This window comes from Hirsutella rhossiliensis (genome assembly GCF_020360975.1).
Source record: "Hirsutella rhossiliensis strain HR02 chromosome Unknown scaffold00001, whole genome shotgun sequence".
Taxonomy (NCBI): domain Eukaryota; kingdom Fungi; phylum Ascomycota; class Sordariomycetes; order Hypocreales; family Ophiocordycipitaceae; genus Hirsutella; species Hirsutella rhossiliensis.
The window spans coordinates 1,263,408-1,287,005 of record NW_025408667.1 but is presented as its reverse complement, the minus strand read 5'-3'; the positions used below and the strand labels follow the sequence as shown (position 1 = coordinate 1,287,005).

At 59.0% G+C, this 23,598-nt stretch overlaps 9 protein-coding genes across 9 annotated transcripts; 4 read left to right on the top strand and 5 right to left on the bottom strand.

Moving 5' to 3' along the window:
- Window positions 1–1,312: 1,312 nt before the first annotated feature.
- HRG_00159 (ribosomal large subunit proteins 60S l5, and 50S l18 domain-containing protein) lies at window positions 1,313–2,433 on the bottom strand (the record flags this gene model as incomplete). Its single annotated transcript, XM_044858630.1, has 3 exons — window positions 1,313–2,180; window positions 2,240–2,277; window positions 2,431–2,433. 3 exons carry the CDS (start codon window positions 2,431–2,433, stop codon window positions 1,313–1,315), a joined length of 909 nt encoding a protein of 302 aa, XP_044725030.1.
- A 318-nt stretch (window positions 2,434–2,751) lies between these two features.
- Window positions 2,752–3,730, top strand: HRG_00158 (uncharacterized protein; the record flags this gene model as incomplete). Its single annotated transcript, XM_044858629.1, has 2 exons — window positions 2,752–2,868; window positions 2,927–3,730. The coding sequence occupies 2 exons, from the start codon at window positions 2,752–2,754 to the stop codon at window positions 3,728–3,730; spliced, it is 921 nt and encodes a 306-aa protein (XP_044725029.1).
- A 458-nt stretch (window positions 3,731–4,188) lies between these two features.
- HRG_00157 (MIZ/SP-RING zinc finger domain-containing protein) lies at window positions 4,189–5,076 on the bottom strand (the record flags this gene model as incomplete). The annotated part of the gene is made up of 1 exon (XM_044858628.1): window positions 4,189–5,076. The coding sequence occupies one exon, from the start codon at window positions 5,074–5,076 to the stop codon at window positions 4,189–4,191; it is 888 nt and encodes a 295-aa protein (XP_044725028.1).
- A 775-nt stretch (window positions 5,077–5,851) lies between these two features.
- HRG_00156 (uncharacterized protein) lies at window positions 5,852–6,789 on the bottom strand (the record flags this gene model as incomplete). Its single annotated transcript, XM_044858627.1, has 2 exons — window positions 5,852–6,068; window positions 6,191–6,789. The coding sequence occupies 2 exons, from the start codon at window positions 6,787–6,789 to the stop codon at window positions 5,852–5,854; spliced, it is 816 nt and encodes a 271-aa protein (XP_044725027.1).
- Window positions 6,790–9,254: 2,465 nt separating this feature from the next.
- HRG_00155 (uncharacterized protein) lies at window positions 9,255–10,929 on the top strand (the record flags this gene model as incomplete). The annotated part of the gene is made up of 5 exons (XM_044858626.1): window positions 9,255–9,323; window positions 9,406–9,465; window positions 9,504–9,782; window positions 9,812–9,957; window positions 10,752–10,929. 5 exons carry the CDS (start codon window positions 9,255–9,257, stop codon window positions 10,927–10,929), a joined length of 732 nt encoding a protein of 243 aa, XP_044725026.1.
- Window positions 10,930–11,105: 176 nt separating this feature from the next.
- On the top strand, window positions 11,106–14,154 carry HRG_00154 (Sterile alpha motif domain-containing protein; the record flags this gene model as incomplete). Its single annotated transcript, XM_044858625.1, has 3 exons — window positions 11,106–11,172; window positions 11,302–11,445; window positions 11,501–14,154. 3 exons carry the CDS (start codon window positions 11,106–11,108, stop codon window positions 14,152–14,154), a joined length of 2,865 nt encoding a protein of 954 aa, XP_044725025.1.
- A 1,091-nt stretch (window positions 14,155–15,245) lies between these two features.
- HRG_00153 (forkhead domain-containing protein) lies at window positions 15,246–18,737 on the bottom strand (the record flags this gene model as incomplete). The annotated part of the gene is made up of 6 exons (XM_044858624.1): window positions 15,246–15,952; window positions 16,112–16,193; window positions 16,242–16,988; window positions 17,049–18,187; window positions 18,263–18,362; window positions 18,405–18,737. The coding sequence occupies 6 exons, from the start codon at window positions 18,735–18,737 to the stop codon at window positions 15,246–15,248; spliced, it is 3,108 nt and encodes a 1,035-aa protein (XP_044725024.1).
- Window positions 18,738–20,067: 1,330 nt separating this feature from the next.
- On the top strand, window positions 20,068–20,727 carry HRG_00152 (uncharacterized protein; the record flags this gene model as incomplete). The annotated part of the gene is made up of 1 exon (XM_044858623.1): window positions 20,068–20,727. One exon carries the CDS (start codon window positions 20,068–20,070, stop codon window positions 20,725–20,727), a length of 660 nt encoding a protein of 219 aa, XP_044725023.1.
- A 101-nt stretch (window positions 20,728–20,828) lies between these two features.
- On the bottom strand, window positions 20,829–22,285 carry HRG_00151 (molybdate transporter of MFS superfamily domain-containing protein; the record flags this gene model as incomplete). Its single annotated transcript, XM_044858622.1, has 3 exons — window positions 20,829–20,877; window positions 20,951–21,975; window positions 22,046–22,285. 3 exons carry the CDS (start codon window positions 22,283–22,285, stop codon window positions 20,829–20,831), a joined length of 1,314 nt encoding a protein of 437 aa, XP_044725022.1.
- Between the last annotated feature and the right edge of the window lie 1,313 nt (window positions 22,286–23,598).

Below are 23,598 nucleotides of genomic sequence, written 5' to 3'. Positions count from 1 at the left end.
ACAGCACGGAGTTTGTAGGCAAAGGTGCTCCGTACATGCCTGATAAGCTCCCGCAAGTATCCATCCCTACCTGCAACAAAAGGCAAAGGAAATCATACGGATACTCGCCGGTATCGTATTCGTTAGGTACTGTACCCGTGGCTCTCCAGCAACGCCTGAGAGCGCCCGCACGTACCCTCACTCATCACAAACAAAAGCTTACAGCGACTTCACAAAACAAGTACTGTACGTGGACAAACTGAGAGTATAAAACAGCCCCAGAGAGTGGGCATCCATGTTAATCCTGACAACACCCCGACCGATACCACCGTAATACTACCTACCTACTGTAACCAACGTACGACCCCGCCTGCCAGAGACACGACAGAGAGCCCAGACAATCAAAAAGGAAGAACCGCGACGTCACAGCAGCCACACAGACGCACCCTTCGAACAAGGGCACCATGACCCCCCCCCCCTTTCCCCCTCCTTGAGCGCGGCTTAGCACCGCTCCCCGTCGGCCTTGTCCAAAACTCGCCTCGTCCCTCCCGCCGCACCAGTCTTCCCCTGACTCAGCTGCTTCCGTCCCCTCTCTCCACCCAGCTTGGAGTCCATCAGCCGCTTCGTCGTGGGCCGGCCCCCGTCTGCTTCCATGGCGTCAACGTTTTCCTATCATAATTATACAATAGCCAACCATCTTGGGGACGATACAGTCAGCGTTGGCGCATACAGCCGCCGCCGCCGCCGCCGCCGCCGCCTCGTGATTCCATCGCCCACGCTGCATCCGTGCATGTACATGCATCCACGATTCTGGCCTGACTCGACCAGCAGGAACCGCCCAGTGCGCTTCGAACCTCTCTACTGTCGCTTGAAACGGCCGGCCACTCCCGAGCCTCCCGTAGCTGTTGGTATCAAACCGTCGACCTCACGGCAGAGGCCCTCCGATACGTAATCATGTTGCCTTGCACTGTCTTGTACTGTGCACATGATCGGCTTTATTCCCCCCTCGGATGGCTAGGGTCGTTGGGTTTGCATGCTACTCAACACAACCATCACCACCAACACCAGCAGCCCAGAGCCATGTCACGTCATGTTCGTCATGTTCCTGGCAAATGGCACAGCGCAAATTGCCATTCGCCATGCCAACAACCAATCCAGGCCTGCTCGATACCGTAGGGTAAAGAGGCGATGCAACCATTGGCAGCCGTCGAGATGTGGTGTTTTGCATTTCATTTCATTGACATTGGAATCTGAATGCAGCAGACCCTTGCCCTTGCGTATAACTCCAGACCCAAGCCATTCCAGATCGACGTTGCCAGCAAACCAAACCCTTCTACTCCTTCTGCAAGATAGCCTGGATCCTCTCCTGGATCTTCTTCTGCTTCTCGGCCTTGCTGGTCTTGGAGGTCCGGTATTTCTTGGAAATGGCCTTCCACTCGTCCTTGCTCTTCTTGGGGGCGTCGCTCTCGGCCTTCTTCCAGGGATCCTCGCGGATCGCCTTGTGAGCCTCGGTATAGAGGTCCTCGAGGCTGTCGGCCTCGAGGTCATCCTCAATGTACTTCTGGAACTGGCTCTGGTACCGTTCCTCGTCGTCGTCGGCGAGCGTCTCCATGTACTCGGCGACATGACCGCCGTAGATGTACTTGCGGAGAACCTCGGCGTCGAGCTCCTTGGACTCCATGTCGTAGCCGGGGAATCGCTTCTCCGAGTGGGGGACCAGGATGCCGCCGTCCGAGGCGCCCTTCATGGCGCCAAAGACGCGGGCACCCGTCGAGGTGCGGGCCAGGCCGACGTCAAGGAAGGCCTTGAAGGGGCGGCGCTCGCCGTCGTCCGTCTCGGCGGCCTCGGTCAGGGTGAATTCACCATCCGCCTCCTCGACGCCGACAAAGTCCTTGTCAAGGCCAAGCTTGCTAAGGACGCGGCGGGCAATGAGCAGGCCGGTGGCGTAGGCGGCAGCCCAGTTGGACAGTCCGTGGTTGATGCCGTAGGCTCTCAGCTCGTGGGCGTAGGCAGCCACCAAGACCTTGTCGCCGGTGATCTCCGACGTGACAATTTGCATGATGATGTCCTTGTTGGTGAAGCGGACGACGAGGCGGTACTTGGGCGCATTGTACTTGTTCTTGGCCTGGGTGATGAGGCGCTTGCGGGCATAGTAGTCGGTCTTGCCTTGGCGTCTGCGCTTGTACTTGGTCTGGTACCGGCTGCGACGAATCTCTGTTAGCGACAGGGAGCCTTCCGTGTTGCGAGCGAGGGTATTCACCTGTGGTACGCGCTGTTTTTGACCAACTTGTGGAAAGGCTGTCTCGTGTCTTCGAGTCAGCAATTTGCGCTTCAGACGTGGTTTGTTCCGAAGCATCTTGCGGTGACTCTGCAGCACGAGCAATTGGAATTTCTTCCACGACAGATTCACGCCGTCCGGAGCAGGACGACGCTAGATAGGCCTCAACTTACCATTGTGACGATGTTTTGCCAACGACGGCTGAGAAAGTTGGTGGTGGTGATTGCAAGACGAAATTCTGGTGGGGGATTTTTTCGAGCCCTAATGGCCGCCGGTGGCCTGCCGAGCCCCACTCCGGGTACCTGGGTTGGGGACGACTCACGTGACGCTGCTTGTCGTTCTTCCTCTCTCCTCGCCTGTATTACGGAATCGCCCAATCAGGTGGAGCCGTCTCTGTTGCGGCATTTCTTTGGCCGTTGCTGGACAAGGCCAGGCCGAGCGGCGGACGGCATCGATGGAAGCAACGACGAACACACCGTGAGAGATCTTTGTTCATGTCGCTTTCGGGCTTTGAAGATCCCTTGGTCGACCAGATTCTCGAGGCCGTAGACGCTGAAATGGCGAGTCAAAAGAAGCCCAAAGTTCTCCTCTTCGACATTGGGGGCGTATGTGTAAGTCGATTAGAGCTCGAGACCGTCTCCGTTCTCTGCTTAACACGCCTCGCCCCAGGTCGTCTCACCATTTCAGGCAATCCTAGACTACGAGCTCAGCCTGGGCGCCCCACCAGGATGGATCAACTATTCCATCTCGAAATCAGCCCCCTCTGGTTTCTGGCACCGTCTCGAGAGAGGCGAGATCCCCTTGGATCAAGCCTTCTTTGACGGCTTCAACAAAGACCTCCACAACTCGGCTCGCTGGAAGGCCTTTAGCCAACGAGAGCAGGCCAGGAACCCCAACACCCCCCGAGAGCTGCCTCCACTACCTACCCTAGATGGAGAATGCCTGTTCAACAAGATGATGTCCAGCTCCCACGCCCCGGACCCGTGGATGTACCCGGCTTTGCAGACCCTCAAGCAAGGCGGTCAGTACATCCTCGGCGCTCTGAGCAACACTATCATCTTTCCTCCCGGCCACAAGCTCCACAGCACCAACTTCTTCAACGACTCTCTGCGGCAACTGTTTGATGTCTTCATCTCCTCTGCCCACGCAGGCATTCGCAAGCCGGACCCCAAGATGTATCGACTCGCCGTCGCCACCCTCGACCGCTTTGCCAGGGAACGCGCCGAATCTGAGCGGGGACGGCGGTTAGGGTGGGATGCTGGCATTCAAGCCCACGACATTCTCTTCCTCGACGACATTGGCGAGAATCTCAGAGAGGCCAGAGCCCAAGGCTTTGAAACCATCAAGGTGCGCCTGGGAAAAACATACGAAGCAGTCGAGAAGCTAGAGCAAGTCACAGGGCTGAAGTTGGAGGGCCAGCATCCCAAGAAACCCGACAGCCCCAGATTGGCGGGACCCAAAGCTAGGATATAACGATCTGTAACCATCTTTACGATACATGTGCCGGAAGCGACCGCTCTATCGAATCAGCAGCCTTGGCCTCGAGACTGGTCTTCATTCTTCCCAAGTCAACTCGCCACAATCCACAGCGTCACGGCAAGCTTCACTGCGAGATCAAAAGCCTTGCAACCCTTCTTCGACAACTCTGCTACTGCTACTCTAGACCCCAACCGGCTTGTGAAGTTTCCACCATGAATTTCAGTGTCAACTAGTCCTGCCTCTCCAAGGCTATAATGCGTGTGCATTGTCCTCTTTTACCCATATGAAGCTCAAAGCCAGCGACGCCAGCATACCGCGCATGCTGCCGGCACGAAACCATCCGTAACGCCATAATTCGTTGGTCATGTCATGATTTCATTATTCCTTCCTACCAGTCGCCAGCACCAAGGTTGCCCTCGCATCGAAATTCCCGTCACCGCGGCTGATGCGTTTCAGTCGTCATCTAGGATAACAACTGTTTGAGTAGTCGAATCCGCGCTTGGCACCTTCGTTTCAGGCTGACCCTGGGCTTTCGTTTCGGCTTCGTCGGCTTCCTGGATTCGGTTCCAACTTCCATCGGCCTTGATACTGATATGTTTGGTGCCGACTCCGTCGCTCTGAGCTAGTTGCCTTTGCACCTCTGCAAAGAAGTCGTCGACGCGGAGGCTGACAGGCCTCGCGTCGAGGGCGCAAATAGGGCATTTCCAACAGTCTATTACGCTCGGCTCGGCTTGGTCCTGCGACGGCTTGCACGAGCGAGTTTGCAGCCAAATGTCCAGATCGAAACATTCAATGTGCTTGCAGTCTACTCCTCGGACAGGAGTTTTAAACTGACAAGAACTGAAAGGGTCCGCCACTGCCACGCGAATATGGTCGTCTTCGACAATGATGTCGTCAGAATCTCTTGGCTTCAAGCGTCGTTGGATCTCCCGTATTGTTTCGTCGACACTGATATGCTCGTTTGCCCCAACAAGATCTCGCACTGCTTCGTAGTCGAGAGTAGTGATAACCTCGACACCCATGAAATAGGTCGAGCAGTTGTCCATGTTGGCCGTAAACTCCGGCAGACTGATTTCGATGGTGTTTTCGCCGGGGCAAACCAGGTCACTCAGCTCAATGGGGACATCGTGCTGAAAGTGCTGGCGCCGCCGAGGCCGCACGGGCTGCCCGTTGCATGCCAGAAAGATGTGTTCAGGCCAGAAGCTCGGGCAGACTGTCCATTCAGTCGCCGGCACTAGTTGGACGGCCCGATCCTGTTTGCAAAGGCGGAGGCGATATCGGAGGGATCCACTAGAATAGAGAGCTGTCGATGCTTCGCTCGTGCGAGATATTCGGACCATCTTGGAGAGTTCGACTGTGGACAGGGTAAATTTCAACTCTCGGAGGCCTTTCCGGGGCTCGAAAGCCTTGGGTTCAACGGCAAAATGAGTCATGAATTGGTAGAATCGCCGGGTGCAAGGCCTTGAAGGGGCTCTCTTGGGGCTGCGTAGAGACCAGAGGTGGAGACCATTCTGGATACACTGCAAGTCGCTCTGGGGTAACTCGTGCTCGCGTAGTGGAACAGTTCGATGCTGACTATGGTTAAGGCTCCTTGTCGACTGTATGGGACCGCCGCCCAATACAGGGGGACTCGCGACTGGGCTTTCCGAAGGGCGCTGGCTGTTGAAAGGTGGCGGACCAGCACGTGGCACGTCGAGTCGCCGACCCAGAACCGACGGCCAAGGAACTGGAGCAGCCTGTTGCCGCTGCGGGTGAGGCGCCAAGGTTTGAGAAGCCCTCGTCCGCGCCGCGTCAAACCTGGCTCGAGGGACAAGCCGGGCATCTGACGAAGGGCGCTGCATGGCCAGGCATGTAGCCACTGGGTCCTGCTGCGCAGCTGGCCAGGTCGATACGAGATGCGGTGCAGCTGCCGAAAGGACTTGGCCTGTCGGCATGGGCGCAGAGAATGCAGCAGCCGGCTGCCCAAGACCAGTGGCGTTTGGTGAGTTGAGCTGACCGGCCGCGAATGTGCCACCGGGTCCTGGGTGTGACGGGGCCCCCGACATCATGGCTTGTCTGTTGCCTTGATTCACATCGACAGCAGCCTGGGCGTCTGCATGGTAGGGCGAGAAGAATCTAGTGTCGTATGCATTGCCGTGGCTGCTGTCGTTGTTGAAACTGGGGTGCGCGGGGTACGCGAACGCGTTGGAAGACGGAGACGTGAACATGGCCGAAGGACACGTCGTCGGACGAGTCGTCGGACGGGCCCATGTGGCGGGGTACAGGACACTCCCCGTGTTCGGGGACGACTGCACAAATGCTTGCGAAGAGGGCCTGGGAGTTGGGGCAGGACCTAAAGTAGAATGCATCAGCTAACAAGCCTCGAAAAGATGGCACAGCAGGGGTGACTTGCCGCACCCCTGAGCAACCAGTGCTCTGTATCTTTCCACTATTGCAGTGCGCACTCGAACAGACTCAGCACTGCCGTTGCCGTGGCGAGACTCGTTGTTGCGATCCGTTGTGAAGAGGCGATATAGCTCGTACGCCGCCACATCTTCGATGCCAAGTCTCCTGCGACTCGAAGTGAAAAGTACCCATTGCAGCACGGGAGACGTGCACATCAAGACGCTCTGAAACTCGCAGACCAGAGGCGGATACCTCCTTTCGTCAATGTTGGCGAGGACACGCCCCCAGCCGGTGACGAAGTGCTGTAGAAAAAAGTTGATCTGGGAGAGGACGTCATGAATCTGACGACGCGGGACGAAGCCTGCAACATCCTTGAAACCGAGGGGGAATGACGCGAACCAGTGGAGGTGGATTGCCGGCAGATCTGAATTTCTTCTCAGGACCTGGAGCAGCAGACCGAAGACCGAGTCGACGACTGCTCGCTCAGGCACTAGCCATGTATAGGCAACCTCTCTGTTGGTGGACCAGAGGCAGAATAGCTGGTGGAAGATGATGTAGAAGAGATCGCCTTTGACACAGGCATCGCAGAGTAGCTTATACCGCGGCTTCTCTCGAGCCGGGTCGAGGGAGTGAAAGCCGCCAAAAGCTCGAAGGCGGTCTTGAACCATGAGAACCAACTGGTGCGAAAAGGACGATGCATCGGGCAAAATGGGGGCGCTGGCGGGTTCAAGTTGCATATCGCCACCTCGACGTCGTTTCGCGTGTTGGGTGGAAGACTCAAGGCCATCGCCGCCCCCAGGCGTCGCTTCGGCTTGAGCTGAGGATACTTGAGTCGCCGTGCGCTTAGTCGCTGTCGATGCAGCCGTGAGCTGGCCTAGATCTTGATGTCCTGGCGGCGTCGCAAGGCTGTCTGAGCCGGCGTCAAGTGCGGCTTGCGGCTGAGCAAGGTCAAGGCTTTTGTCAGTCGTGTGGCCGGCCGCTCGAGAGCTGTTCTCGGGATCTTGCGAAGGAATGAGTGCATCTCCGGCCGGTTCGCACGACAGGACGTTGTGAGAGGTTGGAGATGAAACCTGTGATTGCGGGAAACAGTCGGCCGTGTCGGAGCCTAGAGGAAGCTGGGTCGGACGGCTGGCACTCTGTGCTAAGACGGGTGTGGAAATATTTGGGCTGGATTCGCCGGAGGGAGCAGGCGAAGGAAAGACGCTGGCAGCGCTGTGATTCAAGTCAGTTACACACAGAGCCCGGTGGTCAGGGGGGGTTCCGAGGAGTGTAGGGAGGAGAGCACGGCATCCCGTGAGCAGCGACGAGGTCACGGGGGAACAGCACTTGCCTCGACTTGGCGCCGTTGTGCTTGGCGCCAGGCAGCGAAGGCGTGCGCGAATGCGCAGGCAGTGAGCCTTGTGGGGGAGAGGTTGGGTTGGCGGTGGCTGGGAGGGTTCGCGGCCGAGACTCGGTGCCAGAGGCGTTGTGACGGGCACTTGACACCGTGGCCATCCACAACGGCCGTCGCCCGCCAAGAAACGCTCGAGCGGTCTCGTTGCTCCTGTCGATGGGCTGATGCATGTCGGGGGCAGTCGCCGTCCGGGGCCGACACTTGCTGGCCGGCGGCGGCATGTAGCTGTCGCGAGTCGTCGTGGCAAGGAAGGGCGGCAGTCCATTTCGTGCACTCGAGGCGTGCACTTGTGTCGGTGTCGGCCGAGGTTCTCGTCTGCTTGAGCGGTCAGGAAGACGAGCGGTGGCAGGCCCAAAGATAATGGCTGCACACATCCACAGAGCACGCGTGCGACGGCCCGGCAAATCGACGAGAGCGTTGCAGCTCGCCTGTTGCGGCGAGGATCCGGTCGGGATATATGGTAACTTACCTGTTAGCGCGAAACCCACCAGGCCCGGCCTAGGCCGCAGCCGCGACGGAGTGGCTTGACAGGGGAACGGCCTCGCTCCTGAGCCGCTAGGCCTTCTCTCCTTCTCTCCAGCGGGAGTTCTCCAGCGGGAGATGAGAGATGGGGAGGGGAAGAACGAGGGCGCACGTAGGGAGTTTTAGAGCGTGCTGTCTCGGCCTTGACCAAGGTCGGGAGGTCGGGAGAGGAGCCCCAGAGAGGAGCCCCAGAGAGGAGCCCCAGAAAGGAGCCCCAGAAAGGACGGCAGGGCTGTTCCTGTCGCCTTGGCCAGGCGCGAGGCCGACGGCGGCTTTGACAGGTACTGCACAGTACACAGGAAGGTACGGTACGTCACTGTACAGGACTGTACTGTATGATGCAGCACGTTACCGGTACTGTACAGCAAGAAAGGGGCACAGGGGCAGATAAATTTCCAATATTACCTGTTTGCCTGCCTGGCCTTGTGGCACCAAATGCAGTCCGGATGCTGATGCCCTTCCACCAACGAGGCGGCCACGATATCGAGTACGGACCGAGTACGGACCGAGTACTTGGCGCCAACGAGAGCGTGCCTTCCCCCTCTACGAGTGCGTGGGAAAAGGGGAAGGTCCAAGCCTGTGGCGCGCTTGTACATGCAAAGTACCCCGCTGTCGGCCATGAACCACTATCTCATGCACAGCGATGCTCAAACCCCGGTTCCGCAACCAGCGCACCCCTGCCGTTTGCTCAGCCCCAGTCTTTTCTGATAAAAGCTTGCTTGCATTGCATATCGCAGGCGCCAAACGACCTGAGAGGAGGGATGTGACCTCGATGGGTTTGAGTCCTAAGCGCGGCTCGGGCTTTACCCACCAAACAGTCTGCTTGCACAGGGAGGTGTCTTTGGATTATTTATGCTGGCATATTTGGCGGAGTACGCGGCACAGACCTTGTTCCCGGTCGGTGGGCTACCTAATAAGCAAACAACGCTTGAACCCACTTCGGGTTCCCTGCCACGTGCCGCTCGCTCGCTATACGCATGTCCAGCACATGCAGATCCACAGAGCAAATTAGGTAGTCACCCACTCCGGTGGTCCGTCACCGTTGGCTCGACAATATTCACCGGGCCAGGTCAACAACGAGCCTCGCGGGGCAAGTCGACGAGATTCATAGGCCGCCCAAGTCTTTTCCACGGAGAAATCCCAACCGCTTGCCCTAACCATGACACGCACAAGCGGGCCACCCACCACACTCGATACTCTTCAATGAGTTTCTGCACAATGGCCGCAGCCGGCGAAGATCGTCTCCACGCGGGAATGCTTGGATACAATCCCTACGCGACCGCAGAGGTTGGTTTCAATATGGTGCCGGACCAAGTCAAGCCCCCCCTTGCCGGACTTGACTGATAATCTCGACACTACGGTTCGCAAGATGGAGGCGCTCGCCAAAGTCGTACAAGATGGAAAGAGCCTTGCCGCGGCCACGCGGGCTGTGTCCTGTCCCACAAACGTCTGGTTCAACTGGAAAAGGTCGACCTTGCGTCCATGACAGCGCGTGAGAAGGACCAGTATCACGTCCCCAAGCGTGGAGTGGTGACCCTGCCCCCGTTCGACTGCGTTGCGAATCGCAACCCCCTCCCCACCGGCTCTGGCACTTTGACCTACAGTGAGCGCGCCCACGCAATGGACTCGGTTTGGAAGAACAAAGGAGCCACGGCCGAGAACGCATCGTGGCTTGAGCAGAACATGAATTACATGCTGCGCTTGGTGGACGCCGAGGTCAAGGCGCGGCACGGCGGGACCTCCTTTGTGGGACCCAAGACCTTCAACACCTGCAGACGGCCGTGGCGGAAACTGTCAACATCATTGTCGTTACTGGCGCCGCTAACATGAACGGCGTCTTGTCCAGGCGCATCAACCTCGCTCAGCAGCTATGCAAGGCACGCGAAGACTTGATCAGGTCCAAGCTGCAGGGCGAACCTTTGTCGAGCAACCAAGTTTGCACTCGTTGAGGCGCAAGATATGCTGAGGACAGAGCGCATAGACGTCTGAGCTTTGGTCGAGGTCTGCGGCCGACTCACTAGATGTCGGAAAGGTGTGCCCATTGGTAGAGGATAGACATAACAATGACAGTCCACCGTCTAAACCAGTAATTAGCAGTCCCTCATTATTGGTAGTCATGTCAGGTTCCCTTGGCCGGCGAGGAAAGCGCCGTCTGAGGTCGTTCCATTATGCGTCGTCGAGCCGTTGACTGTGCCTGCGACTTGCGCCTCGAAGCCCCAAGCATTGTCGATGGTAAGGTACGGAGCATGAGAGCCGGAGGGCAAGATGACGGCCAAGTGCGGGACAAGCTAATCGCAAAGGCGAGGAAGAGTTTGCAGACCGGCGTCTGCCCGTGCATCATCACCGCTGACGAGTGCCTAATGCTTCGTCAGCAAACAGGTTGGGTCCCGCTTGGTCAGGCCAACAGGCGGGCGGTCTCTCACAAGAGCGGCGCTAGGCCCGATATGCACAGGATGCCACCATGCCAGCCTGGTGGATTCGTGGAGATTGGATGCAGAACGGTACTCCCAGAGTACCTGTAAACTACTCTAGCCGTCTGGCAGAAAGGTGGGAAAGCTGTTCTCGATCGAGTGCTTCTCGGGTCCCTTCCTTTACCACCAGCCTCCTCATGACGAAGTACCTGAAGACGTCAACAGCACAATGCTTTAGGTAATCACAAGCCTCCCCCATCCGCCCTTGCCCTGCCAAGTCTACCAGCCAACCTCCTCCATCGAGAAGCCTTCCCATTTGTGAGACCGACGCCGACGGCACACCGCCGCCGTACCGACATCTGTCCATTCGCAGCCCGAGCCCGACTCTGCACGAACCCAAACTCATCGCGACTCTGCCGCACGTTTCGGACCTGATGGCGCCGCTCGCTGTCGTCGCGCAGGAGCAACAAGTCTCGCATTAATGATCAGAAAAGCTGCTTCCGCCGCCCGCCGCTCTGTGCCTCGTCAGCATTCACGAAGCGCTTCTCGTTTTCCCGCCAGCTGAGCCCACGGCGTGAGGCAAAGCCGCCGCCATCGTCTGTTGGCACGACCCCTCCGCCGACCGCTCTTCCCATTCCGCGACACACCGAACGGCCCGATGGCTTCAAGAAGTCCCACCGAGAGTCAGGCAAGGCCCGAGATTGGGGACGCCTTGATCGTGATACGTGAGTCTTGACTGTTCCTTCGCTCTCGTCGGCACTACACTCCTGCCTTGTTCCGCTTCCGCCGAATGCACCCTTTAGCATGCGCGCGGCCAGGAGAGTCGCCACTTGCTGACCTGCCTACGCCTGCAGATGACTTCCAGGCCCGCAGCTCCGATGAGCTGAGCCTAGCCAAGGGAGACCGAGTCGAGTTGATCGAGCGGGATGACGAATTTGGCGATGGATGGTTTCTCGGCCGCCATCTCGTCAACAACAACACTGGACTCTTCCCCGAAGGTCGGCCTTTCCACATCCTTGGATGCGCCCTGCTACATCTGCTAACCCTCCCCAGTGTACACGCGGCCGGCTCCAAACTCCGCAACCACGTTTACGCCCTCAAAGCCGCTCCCTCCCGTTGCGGAGGTAAACCACGATACTGATCCCGCCTCGGTCGCCAGTGCCTCCCCGAATCTAACAAGCGATCCTTCCGCGTCTCCATCGGCAAGCAAGGCTGGGGAGATGCCAGTCTCATTGCCCCTCAACTCGTCAAAGCTCGACCCATCGATGGGTTCCAGTGTCACCAGCCCCATCACCCCGTCATCCGACCTAGGGCGGCTCAACAATCCGAGCCAGGATAGCCAAGTGCTCAACGAGACTCTCAACGTCATCAATGAGCACATCACCGACTTGAGATCTCCCTCGAGCAACGGAGCGCTTCGGGCACCAACCGATTCAGGCAGCGAGTATAGCGCCCCGCTCGACCAGAGGATGTCCTACATTCAAGGTGAGGAGACGGACGAAGAGGAAGACCAAGTTCACACTCGCGCCGAGGTGGAAGCTTGGAATCCCGAAGACGTTGCCGAGTTCCTGTTCACGGCCGGCGTCGAGAAACATCATTGTGAGGTGTTCAGGGATCAGGAGATCTCTGGAGAAGTACTTTTGGGCATGGACCAGAGCTCCTTGTTCATCAAAGCCTTTGATCTGGGGTCCGTCGGCAGGCGCCTGAAGACGTGGCACAAAATCAAGGCACTACAGGACGAGGTCAACAGCCAAGGGATCTCGACGCGGAAGACATCCCAAACATACGACGGCGAAGTGGCTTCTGATGATGCCAAGCGGACCAGGAGTCGCAACAACACGCTTACGAGCCCCATACTGAATCGGCCAATGTCGGTGCACACGCGCCGCCTCTCCACGACACAGACGCCAAGACCATCGCCGGCCGCGCTCCACAGCCCGGTTTCCTCTCAGGCGGCTCGCGACAGCCCGACCCTCGCCGTTCATACGCGGCGGCCTTCGGCTGCATCCATTAGGGAACTGAACCACTCGCGCCGCCATTCGTCAACCGACTTCCGACTTTCCGGCACCAACCTGGGCACTTTCGTGCCTGCCCTTAACACCAACAGAAGCAGCGCTGACGCCGACGGTACACACAAGAAGCAGCCATCCTTCGACCGGAACTGGACTCTCGGCAGCGCCTTCTCGCAATCGTCGCCGCGTCCCCTCTCGTCGGCGGGCCTCAATGACATGGTGGGAGGCTCAGATCCAGACATGTTGCAGGACTCGGCCGTGGACTTGGACCGCGGATACTTCTCTGGCACCGAGGTGGATGGACGGAAACGCAACGTCTTGAGGAAGCGGGACGGAGCGAGCCACTCGAAAAAGTCGAGCTACACGGAGGAACAGAGGGTGCGAAGTGCAACGGCGCTCTCCAAGCATTCCAGGTTCGGCAGCGTCGACTCGTTCCGAGACGGACCCCCGTCTTCGGCCATTCAGAAATACTACGGGGTTCAGGCGACGAGCCATAGGAGAACCGCGTCGACCAATACTGCCGAGTCTGGGCGTCCCCTTCCCCCGGCCAAGGACGGGCCGTCGCCGACCGTCACTCATCTTGAACCTGGGTCAGGCTCGGGCCGATCGCTCCCATCTCCGACAGCAGCGAGACATCCAGGGTTCCATTCTGACTGGTTCTCGAGTGTCGTCAACAAGCCGCTCGGCAAGGCGCGCCCGGGAAAACGCGCCATCTCGGATAGGCTGGTCGGCAACCGCCAAAAAGAATCTGAATTGGCCGACCCGGCGCTGAAAGAGCCGTCTCTGGACTCGCCTGCTCGGACAGGTTCCAGCACTCCATCCGTCGGTCCGAGTCTCGACTTGGAATCTCCGAACACAGGCAAGAGCTCGAGCACAGCGGCTACGTCTGCAAGCAAAGCGAACAAGAAGAAGGGCAAGAAGGAAACAAGCGCCTACACTCGCGGACTTCTGAACATCCCCCCACTGGAAGCCAAAAAAAGCGCCGACTACTACGGTTGGATGAGCAAGAAGAGCTCGAATCTGATGACGACATGGAAACCACGGCTGTTCGTTCTCAAGGGCCGACGACTAGCGTACTACTACTCAGAGGATGATGACCAGGAAAAGGGCCTCATCGACATTTCGTTTCATCGCGTGCTTCCGGCCAGCAACGAGAAGCTGACTGGCCTTCACGCAACGATAACGGGTGCTGTGGGCGGGCCGAGCATCCCTATAGCCAACATTTCGCAGAGCAGCGGCAATTCCCCCGGCTTGGACAAGGGCGACGACTCGCCATTCATCTTCAAGTTGATACCCCCGCGCGCCGGGCTTTCGAGAGCCGTCAACTTCACCAAGCCGACGGTGCACTACTTTGCCGTACCGAATCTGAACCAAGGGCGCTTATGGATGGGTGCGCTGATGAAGGCGACCATCGACCGGGACGACACGCAGCCTATCACAAGCACCTACCAACAAAAGACGATTTCCCTCGCCAAAGCAAAGCAGATGCGTCATCGGCCCCCGGCGCTGATGAACCTCGAGGAGGCCAACGAGGAGGAACACAAAGCCCGGAGTGTCAAGAAGACCAACGGCCTGGGGATATTCGGCGAGTCAGACAGCGGCGTCTCGGGCATGGACAAGCTGGCGGGCGCCAAGCCTGACTCGGCGGCCGACGCTGGGGACAAGGGCAGTGCGCTCCCGCCGCCGAGTGCTTAGGCGGCGCTCTGCCGGAGGGTGACTGGACAGACGGGAAAGGCTTACGACCCATGAATGTGATGCATGTAGTTTGGGATGCGCGTCGACCTTTATATTTTTTTTTTCGATTTCTTCGAGACTTGCCCTGTATGTATTAACGTCTTTGCTCTGTTTCCTATTCTCTTCTCTTGCAAGAGGTTTGTCTCGGCCTCTTTGGGCGGAGGCTTCGCGAGCCCTCGGATCGCACGGGATACCCAACGCCCAGGTCATGGAACGACGATTGGGTGGGATGGGAAAGACGGAAGAGGGGGGGGGGGGGGGGGGGGGTTATATACAATGGGGGGTGCCTGAGTGAAGGGTGGGGGTTTGACGAAACAAATAAGAAGAAACAGGCGTTTCGCAGCGAAAAAAGAGAGGCGTCTTTTGTTGTGCTTGCGTGTTGGGTTGGGAAAAATCGCGCCACTTGCCTGCTCGCCTGGCACGGCGGGATGATGGGTGGTCGGCGGGTTGGAGACGGCTTGCTTGCGGGGCTTGGGCGATGCTGGGAGTCGGAGAGAGAACTTGGCGCATTGAGCTCGACGTGCTACGCATGCATGGAAGTGAGTGGGATGGGAGCATGGTCGTCAGTCCGTCAAACATGTACGATAGTGAACGCAGACGAGACGCGCAGAAAAGGCGGTCATTTCGAACATCCCATGCTGCGTGCGTCTTGCTCCCCGACTGCTTGCTACTCTTCGCCCGTTACTCACTCCGGCCGGTAAAACAGAGAAACTCTGATGACGCCGCCTCAAAAATGGGCGGCTCTCTCGTCCCGCTCGGCGGCCTAGACGCATACATGTCAAGCCGACCCTTTCGTCTGCAGTGATCAATGATAAAAGGTGGTAAAAAACCATGTCAAGGACCAAACCAAAATATCGCTCCCCGTGCCCAACCCGTCATCACCCATCCTCCAACTCTTTGCTTTGCCTGGCCCTTATCAAATCCCTGCGCCAGTGCAGGCAATCGGCAGCGGGGGCCCCAATACCAACGACGAGCCAACTCCCTAAACCTGGCAGTGGGAGACATGCCCGCCCCGTCCACTTCGCCGAGCGTCTCGTATGGACCTAAATGCCTCACGGCTTGGGGTCTTGAAGCTTCTGGTTCATCCCCACCAGGAGTTGGCGAATCGACTTGATGAGGTGCTGCTCGACGCCCTCAAAGTTGCCGCCCTGCTCGCCCTCTCCGGGCGGGGGCACAATGCTCGCGTTCGCCAAGCCGAGGACGCGGTCCACGGCCGAGAGCGCCACCGCCTCGGCCTTGGCCTCGCCCAGCCGCGCCTTGAGGGCCCTGATGGACACGTCCTTGAAGCCGTTGAGCGAAACAAGCACCCTAGGCTCAAAGATGAGCGGCGCCGCGTCCGATGCCGTAAACCCTCCCGGCGTGGGGCTCTTGTTTTTGGTGAAGCCGTCGATGACCTGGCAGATCCCCTTGATGCAGATGGCCTCCATCTTGTCGTTTTCAGTCGCCTCCTTTTTGAGGCCGATGCAGCGATTCAGCGCTGACATGACAATGGCCTCGGCCTTTGGATTCCGCGCTTTCTTGAGATTTTCGACGAGGCCATTCTTGAGGCTCACCACGGCGGAGAGGAGGCGGGGATCAACTACCGGCTTGGGCGGCGCGCTCGCTGGCGGAGTCGCAGAAGGCCGCGCGGCCGGGGCAGCCGTCGGCGGAGACGCCTGTGCCGGTCCTGGCGTTGTCTTTGCCCCGGCAGGGGCCAGGGCTGTTGCCGGCGATGGTCGCGCAGGAGCGGCCACCGAGGGTGGGATCACCGGCGGTGGCACTGTGGGAGGCGGGGGAGGAAGAGCGGCCAGAGCACCGTCCTCCGTCTTGACGGGAGCCTTGACAACCGGAGGAGGCCGCGATGCGTAGGGAGAGCTATATGCGCCCGGCTGAGGGACTCCAAGCTGGGCCTGCGCAGGGGCAGGCGGTGGTCCATAACCAGGCACGTGTGGAAGAGCTGGCGGCCGGGGAGCTGCTGGCTGGCCAACCTGCCCAGTCGGGGAGGCCGAGCTTCCGTGAGGCTGCATTGGTCGGGGTATTTGTCCAGACTGTCCTGGCAGGCCGGGCACTTGATAGCCTGCCGGCGGCGAGTGACCGGGAAGATATCCGGGGGTCCCGGGGAGGTGCATGTGCTGTGCGGCATTGTATGGGTAAGAGTACGGGCCGTAACCCTGCGCCGCCAGCACGCGGTCTGGGGACGGAGCCTTGCGTTTCTTGCCGGCATCGAGCTCGACGCCGGGAACGCGAGACCATAGGTTTGTTGTCTCGTCCTTTTTGAAGGCCTCGTTGCCGATGAGGTTGTGCCGAACGCTGCTCTCCCATCCCTTTGTCTCGGTGTGGAAATAGAACCAGGGATAACGTTGGCATATCCTCTTGTAAATCTGCTTGAGCGTCAAGCCGTCCGGCCCCGCAGCCGTCAGGGTCTCGTCGATGAGCACGCCGTAATTCTTGTTGGGCTTCTGTAGCTGCTCCTCGGAATAGTCGTCGATCTTGAGCTCCAGGGGAGGCGACTTGGGGCGAGTCTTCTTCTCCTTCTTCTCCCGAGCTCGCCGTTCAGCGTCTGAGCCCTCTGCCCCGTCCTCGTTCTTGGGTTTCCGCGGCTTGTACTTGCGCTTCTCCGGCCGATCTTCCGCGTTCTCGGGCAGCGGATGCTTCCTGGGGCGGCCCACCTTTCGCTTGACCGGAGGTTCCACGGGGGGCGCCTGCGGAACTGTCTTCTTGGCCATCTCTTGCTGCTGCTTCTTGAGCAAGCGCTGTTCTCGCTTCGACATGATACCGTTCTTTGGTGGTCGGCCTGGGCCCCTCTTTTTGGGTATCTGCGGTAGTGCAGGCCCGGGCTCCGGGACTGGCCCGTCTTTGGCTTCTTCCATTTGCACGTCTCCTTCCGCTTCCTCCTCGGCGTCCGGCTCGGCTTCCTCGGCGTCGCCGCCATCGACGTCGTCTCCAAAGTCAGAAAGCTCTGGTGGACTGACCTCGAGATCTGACAGCTCGTCGCTGGTATCTTGAATTTCGCCAGCGCCATGCGACTGCTCGAAGTCGAAGCTCATTTCTTTGCCGCCGTGAGATTGCCGCTTCTTGGTAGCCTCCTCCTCGAGGAATTCCTCGGCGCCGGTGCGCCCTCTCTCCACGCCGTTGATGATGAAACGGAAATCAATGTCCTTGATTTGCAGACGATCGCCGCATTTCAAGACAACCTTGTCGCTCTTGTAGTGAACATCTTCACAGAAGAAGCCGTTCTTGTGCAAGGGGATGGCCTCAAAAACGCCATCCTGCTGGTTGTATGTGATTCGGAGGTGTTCTCGGGAGATGGCCTTGGTTTTGCTTGCCATCCTTGGGCCCGGAGAATGTATACCAATGAAGGGAATGTGATATGGCGATGGGCGCAGAGAGGTGAGGTCAACGGCGGCAGCGCCCGGGGTATGCGAGACGTACTGGCGGTTGGAAATCATGTTCTCCTGCGACTCGTCGTTGTCTTTTTGCGAGGACCCTGTCGTGCTCGTCTTGCGCCGCTTTGCCGGACGCCCGTTTTCTTCACCATCGGACTCGGGGCCCAGCATGCCGCCCTCCTCGCTGACGTAGGATTTGCTAAATTTGCTGCGGTCGTTTTGTATTGGGGAGGGAGGCGGCAGGCCCTTGCTCGCATTCTCTTCGACGCGGCGCTGGTGTTCGTCGGCACGTTTCTCGTCGCGGCGTGCCTGCTGGAGGGCGCGCTGATCGCGGCCAATGATGACGGCGTAGGTGGTCATCTGGAAGACACTATCGGCGAACTCTATGCGCGCAAAGGACTCCAGGCCCTTGCCGGCGGCGGCCTGGCGGAGGGAGGTTGCCACGCCGAGGCCGTTGAGGCTGCCATCTGCCAGGTTAGGCAGGGTGACCTGAGAGGGGGTGACGGTCGGCGGCGGAGACATGGCGGAGGGAGCAGCCGACATAGAGGCGAGGGCCATCATCATGTAGGCATGCTGGTCGAGGTTTGTCATGGGGTTGGTGGCAAAGGGCGTCGAGGGGGTAAGCTGATCTGTAGCGGCGGTCTGCGTCTGTTGCTGATCGTGTCGCGAAGTTTGCTCGTCGTGCGAGTGTGCCTGGGTGCGACCAGGCTCGGGGGCGGTCGAATAAGCGGGCAGCATAGCGGGAGCGTCAGTCATAGGCACGTCGGCCGCGGCGTTGTTAGTGCTGAGAGAGAGATGGGTCGACTGATGGGCAGCAGCGGGGTCGACGCCTTCGACGCGCTTCACCGGCGGCGGCGTCGATGGCTGGGCAGGCGGCGCGGCATTGGGAGCAGGCTCTTGCGGTGCAGAAGCGGCGGCGGCTGTGGAGGCGGCAGGGGCAGACGAGTTGGTCGCGATGGCGGGTTCGAGCGCGGAGCCTGAGGCAGAGGTTTCGGCAGGGACAGTAGCAGAGGCAGAGGCAGAGGCTGGGGCCGCGGCAGGGGAAGCCTGTTTGGCGGCGGCGCCGGCGGCATCGTCATGGTCGTCGAGGTGCGCCTGCTGGCGGTGTTGTTGCTGTTGTTGCCGCTGCTGCTGCTGTGCTTGTTCGGGGCCATTGCGGCCGTCGCTCGACGAAGTCATCGCTTGCGCCTCTCTGCGACGGCAGCACCTTCGCCTCGGCAACTGCGGCAGGATTGGCGAGGAGAAGGAGGGGGAGGAGGAGGAGGAGGAGGAGGAGGAGGAGGAGGAGGAGGCAGCGACAAGGGCCGCCGTGGACGACGCTGGCCTCCAGCCACACAGGAGAGGGGTGGATTGGGGTTGGAAGCTTTTACCTCAGTGCCGATTAGGCTTTGTCTGCCCGCACTCACTCACTCCTGCCAGCAGACGCTAACAACTCTTTCTCCGCGTCTCCCTCACTTCCTGCCGCCGCGAGCCTTCAAAGTACCCAGTACGGATGACACACCGTGATTGGCTGCAGCGCCCGCCTTCCTCCCTCACCGCGCTCCGCTCGCCTCTAATCTCCAGGGTACTTTGACCTTCACTCACCAGCCTGCAAATCACGGCTTGCTTTGTGTACCTACTGCCCACCAAAGTAGCGCAGGCCAGGGTGTCTTGTATCTCTGCGCCAGGGCAGCACGCTAATGAGACGGGTCCCAGTACCTTGCGCTAGTAAACAAGAGACTGTTGCGCTCGTCGAGGCATCGTGCAGGTTGCAAATGAATCATCCGTCTCTTCATGCCCTGATCAAAGGAGGTATTCGTGGAGGAGGAGACCTGAACAACTCAACTCACACACACATCCATCTCCCTACAACAGCCCTTTCCCCCGGCATCAATAGCCTCTACCACCCTACACAAAGGTGGGGGAAGCATACAGTAGCCGCCGTCTCCGCGTCACGGCCCTGAACTCCAGTCTGCCGCGCTCAAAGCAACCAAAGCGAAGCAACCGGCGACATCGTTATTCCGTTATGCGCTCTTCGCTGCCCGAGAATTGAATAATATCCGCCCCGTTCTCGCTCCAAGTTGAAGTATTTCGTCAGCATAATATCTCTCACGACCCCTTCCGGACTCTCATTCGCCCATGACTTCTTTGCCGCCCAGAACAGACGCTGGCCTCTGGAGCAGTCCGCTGTCGGCTTCGGCGGCTGCTGCGACGACGACGCGCCGCTCCGGGTGCTGCCATGGCTGCACCGCAGGCCTATCACTACGCGCCGCCGTCCTATCCTCCCTGTAAATCCGATTCTAAATTTGTTTCCTTCCAGGCAAACACTTGTTTGGGGCCAACGCGGCGTCTGCGTGCCTCCGTGCGATGCCGCCAGAGTCCGTGGCATATATAAATGCAACATGGACCTTTTGGCGTATGCCCACGTTCATCACCTTCGTTGATGTGATCCTCGGCCTAATTACTGTTGGCCTTCTTCATGACTTTATTCTCTACTTTGTCGCTCCCGTCCCAGCACGCTCTACCCGCAATGGTCCGTCAGTGGAATCGCCATCCCGACCACCACAGCTGCGACCCCAGAATCCCGCCGCGGCCCCTTCCAAGGTCCGACACCGCCCACTCCCGCTACGTGCAGATGCTCCTGGAGCAGGACGATATCCCCGCGGCGCACAACATCCTCGCCGCCTTCTTCGTTTGGCTGCTTCTCGCCGGCTTTCTCGTCTTCCCGGGAACTTTCACGAGCCTCCGACACTCCATCGAGGACAAGGGCGACGTCCAGTGGGGCGACAAGACGACAACCAACATCATGAAGAGCGTCAAGAACATGCCGTTGCTCGTCCTCGCGGCCATCGCCTGCGGCACCGCCGTCCTGGGCATCGCCAGCTTGGCGCTCCGGCACGTCACCAACTATGTCTGGCTGTCAAACAAATTGTTCGTTCCCGGTATGGCCAATTGCCTGGCGGGGCTGATATCCACCTTGGTCGGCGTCTATACGCAGCAGCACGGAACCTGGAGCATCACCGCCAAGGTGACGGCCATAGTCGAAGGCTCAGGCTTGGGCGTAAGTGGAGTCCTGTTCCTCATCTTTGACAGGTTCCTGCTTCAAAAAGTCAAAAAGAGCCATGGGGCACACTACGACGGCTGGCCGACCGAGAGAACTTCCAAGGAGGCTTGTGATGAGAAACGGTAGCTGGCCAGCGAGGAAAGAAATATGGAATCGTCAAGGAAGGCGTGTAATGACATGAAGAGCGGAGGAAAAAAGATCATGCATGCGCCCAACAGCGACTCCAACTAGTCGTAGGTTAATGGTGTAATGGCAGGGAGCGAAAGACTCGCTTCACTGGAGCAACGGGTTTCGCTCAGTCAGGCCTCCTAAACGACCACTTTTCCGCCTGGATAGCCACGCAGCTAACCTGTAAGCCCCGTGGCACAGCATCCCGGCCAGAAAACCAATGGCATCGTTGTGGAAGGCCAGGATGCCGGCAGTGGTCATGAGCATCACCGTCCATCTTTCTAGACGTTCCTCGTCAGTCAAGCTACGATGACTTCTCGCGATCGAGGGGCTGTCCTGGCTCGCAGACTGCTGCCACAGATCGGGAGCTCCCTGGTTGAGGGAGTGGCCGACCTTGGCCAGCTCGAGGCCGGCGGCGAGGACCATGATGCCCAGCAAGCTCTTGGGGTACTGCTTTAGCAGGTCAACGAGCGTCTCTCCGAACGCGAGGCCCAGGACGAGCTTGATGACGCCAAGAAAGATGACGCTCGCACCGCTGCGGGCGCCAAAGCGGTATTGCGCCGCGAGTCCCCCTGCACCATGGCACACGGGCATGGCTCCGAACCAGGTGCCGCTAAGATTCATCAAGGCGACGCTAATGCCAATCGAAGTGACGGAAGGGCAAGGCAGCTCGGGGAGAAGATCGCTGGCCAGGGCGCTGACGGCAATGATGGAGTTGAGTGTGGTCAAGGGCAGCTGCCCGATGGCCATCCACAGGGCCGGGGCGTCACGAACGCCAAGCCAAGTGGGCAACATAAAGCGAGGGTGCCAGACATGAAAGCCAGGCAGACTATGGTGAGACACGAGCACCTGGACTAGGGAGAATACCAAGGCCAAGGCGAAGAAGAACAAGGCATATGGGAAACGGGGCAGACGCTGCGTGGCGATGAGCGCAAGGAAGGCGAAGAGAGCCCAGAGCCGATTGTCCAGGGCCGGGTGGAGCCAGTGCAGGGGCCGCACAAGGGACGAGCCGGCTCCGATGATCAGGGACAGGCCGGCGCCGAGCTGGATGCCTTTGACGACGGGGACGGGCACAGCGGTGACGGCCCGGCGCAAAAGGCCGGTGACGCTCATGACGAGCACAGCGGCGCCAACCCACTGGCCGGCGGCGACAACGACGCCCATGGCAGGGTCCTGGCGGCCTGAAATGGCTGCCGATGCTATGGCCTGGAAGATTTGAAGCAGAAATTAGGCCTCTGCTAGAAATAGAGTCGACGAGCTACGTCTAGAGGCGCACCTTCATGGGCTGCACCGGCAACGGGATGCCAAACGCCAAGCCGGTGAGGATGTTGAAGATGCCCGAGAAGACGAGCGTCGAGCCCAGGTCAATCGAGTTCTGGACGGCAAGGGCAATCATGAGAGGCAGAAGCGTCCCGAGGTCGCCCAGAGACCCTGATATCTCGGCGAGAGGCGCGCGACGGAAGGTTGCGAGGTTGTGCCGGTTGATGCGGCGGGCGTGCGCGAGCCATGATGCCATTTTGGTTGCGCTTGTTCCGCCGAAATGAAGCGTCTAGTCTGCTGTGCGCTCGAGGGTGAATGGAAGGGGTGCAGCTGGTGATGAGGGTTGGAGATTCCCAGTTGTCGTCGGGCAAGACGTTAGCCCAGTGGTCAGATGGCTGCGCCTGTCTGTGTCACGGCACTTAGCGCCCGCACTGTACAGTACGAGTAAGGTCCCATCCACTCCTGCATGTCGAAGAATGGTCGTATTCGCAGAAGATTCAGCAAGAGGATACGATGCACTGAGCAGTAGCACAGCACAATCTAGCATGCGCAGAGAAGCGCCATTGTGCACTAGGGGAGTAGTTCAACTGCGACTGAGGCGTGGTTTGCTTCTCCGGCCGCCATGAATGTTGGCATTTCCTACCGAAGACAGATACAGAATTGCGCGCCGGGCCCTGCATCCATCGAGGAAAGGAGAGAACTCGAGAAGGAGACAACCACGTAACATGTTTCACTGTCACCAACGGCCATACTGTACCGATGTCATGGCATTTCCTCCAAAGATCACAACGCTGGGGACCATGATGCCGACGTTTGCGGGGGCTAGGCAGATTTTGACTTGTGCCTCGGCTCAGCCGTAGCACTGAGATGTCTGTCCTGCAGCATCCGAGACATGGCCGCCGGAAGCGGATGACTCGGCTTGACAACAATAAACAGAACCGTCGGGCACGTGCCTCGCGAGACACGGCGGGAATATTTTCCGAGTTGTGTAAGGAAAACGGGGCCGCCTATCTTCTGCCTCAATCCGTTCTCCGTATCCGTCTGTCTGCAGTATGGAATGCAGAGGGTCTCCGAAGCCTTACGGCTTTGTGTTCCGATGCCAGGCCAGACGTTGCTTCCAAGATAAAGAGAAACACGGCATCTTGTCCCACGTCTTGGGCTGGCTGAAGCGTGCATTCGGCCATCTCCTTTCTCTTAGCCAAGCAAAAACACGCTCATCCTTGTGCTACGTCTCGGAGTGCCCGAGCGTGGAACCAGCTTAATAAGTCAATAGGTATGATGGGAACAACAGACAATTTGTATCGGCAGCCTCCGTCAATAGTGAACACTCGAGGTTGTGAGCTCGCAGATTGGGATGGTGTGTAATTACTCCGTGGCAGTGTCGACATCCGCAGCTGAAAACCATGTGCACTGTGCACTGGCTGGTTCCATGTACATTCAGTGCCCAGCATCACCAATCGACACTGAGAGCAGCCTGAGCGGTTAAATTCATGGCAACGGCAACTATTGCGACACCAGGTGCGTCGGGGTGCACGAAATTCGCGCATCACTTGCTGCTCTCGAGCTGTC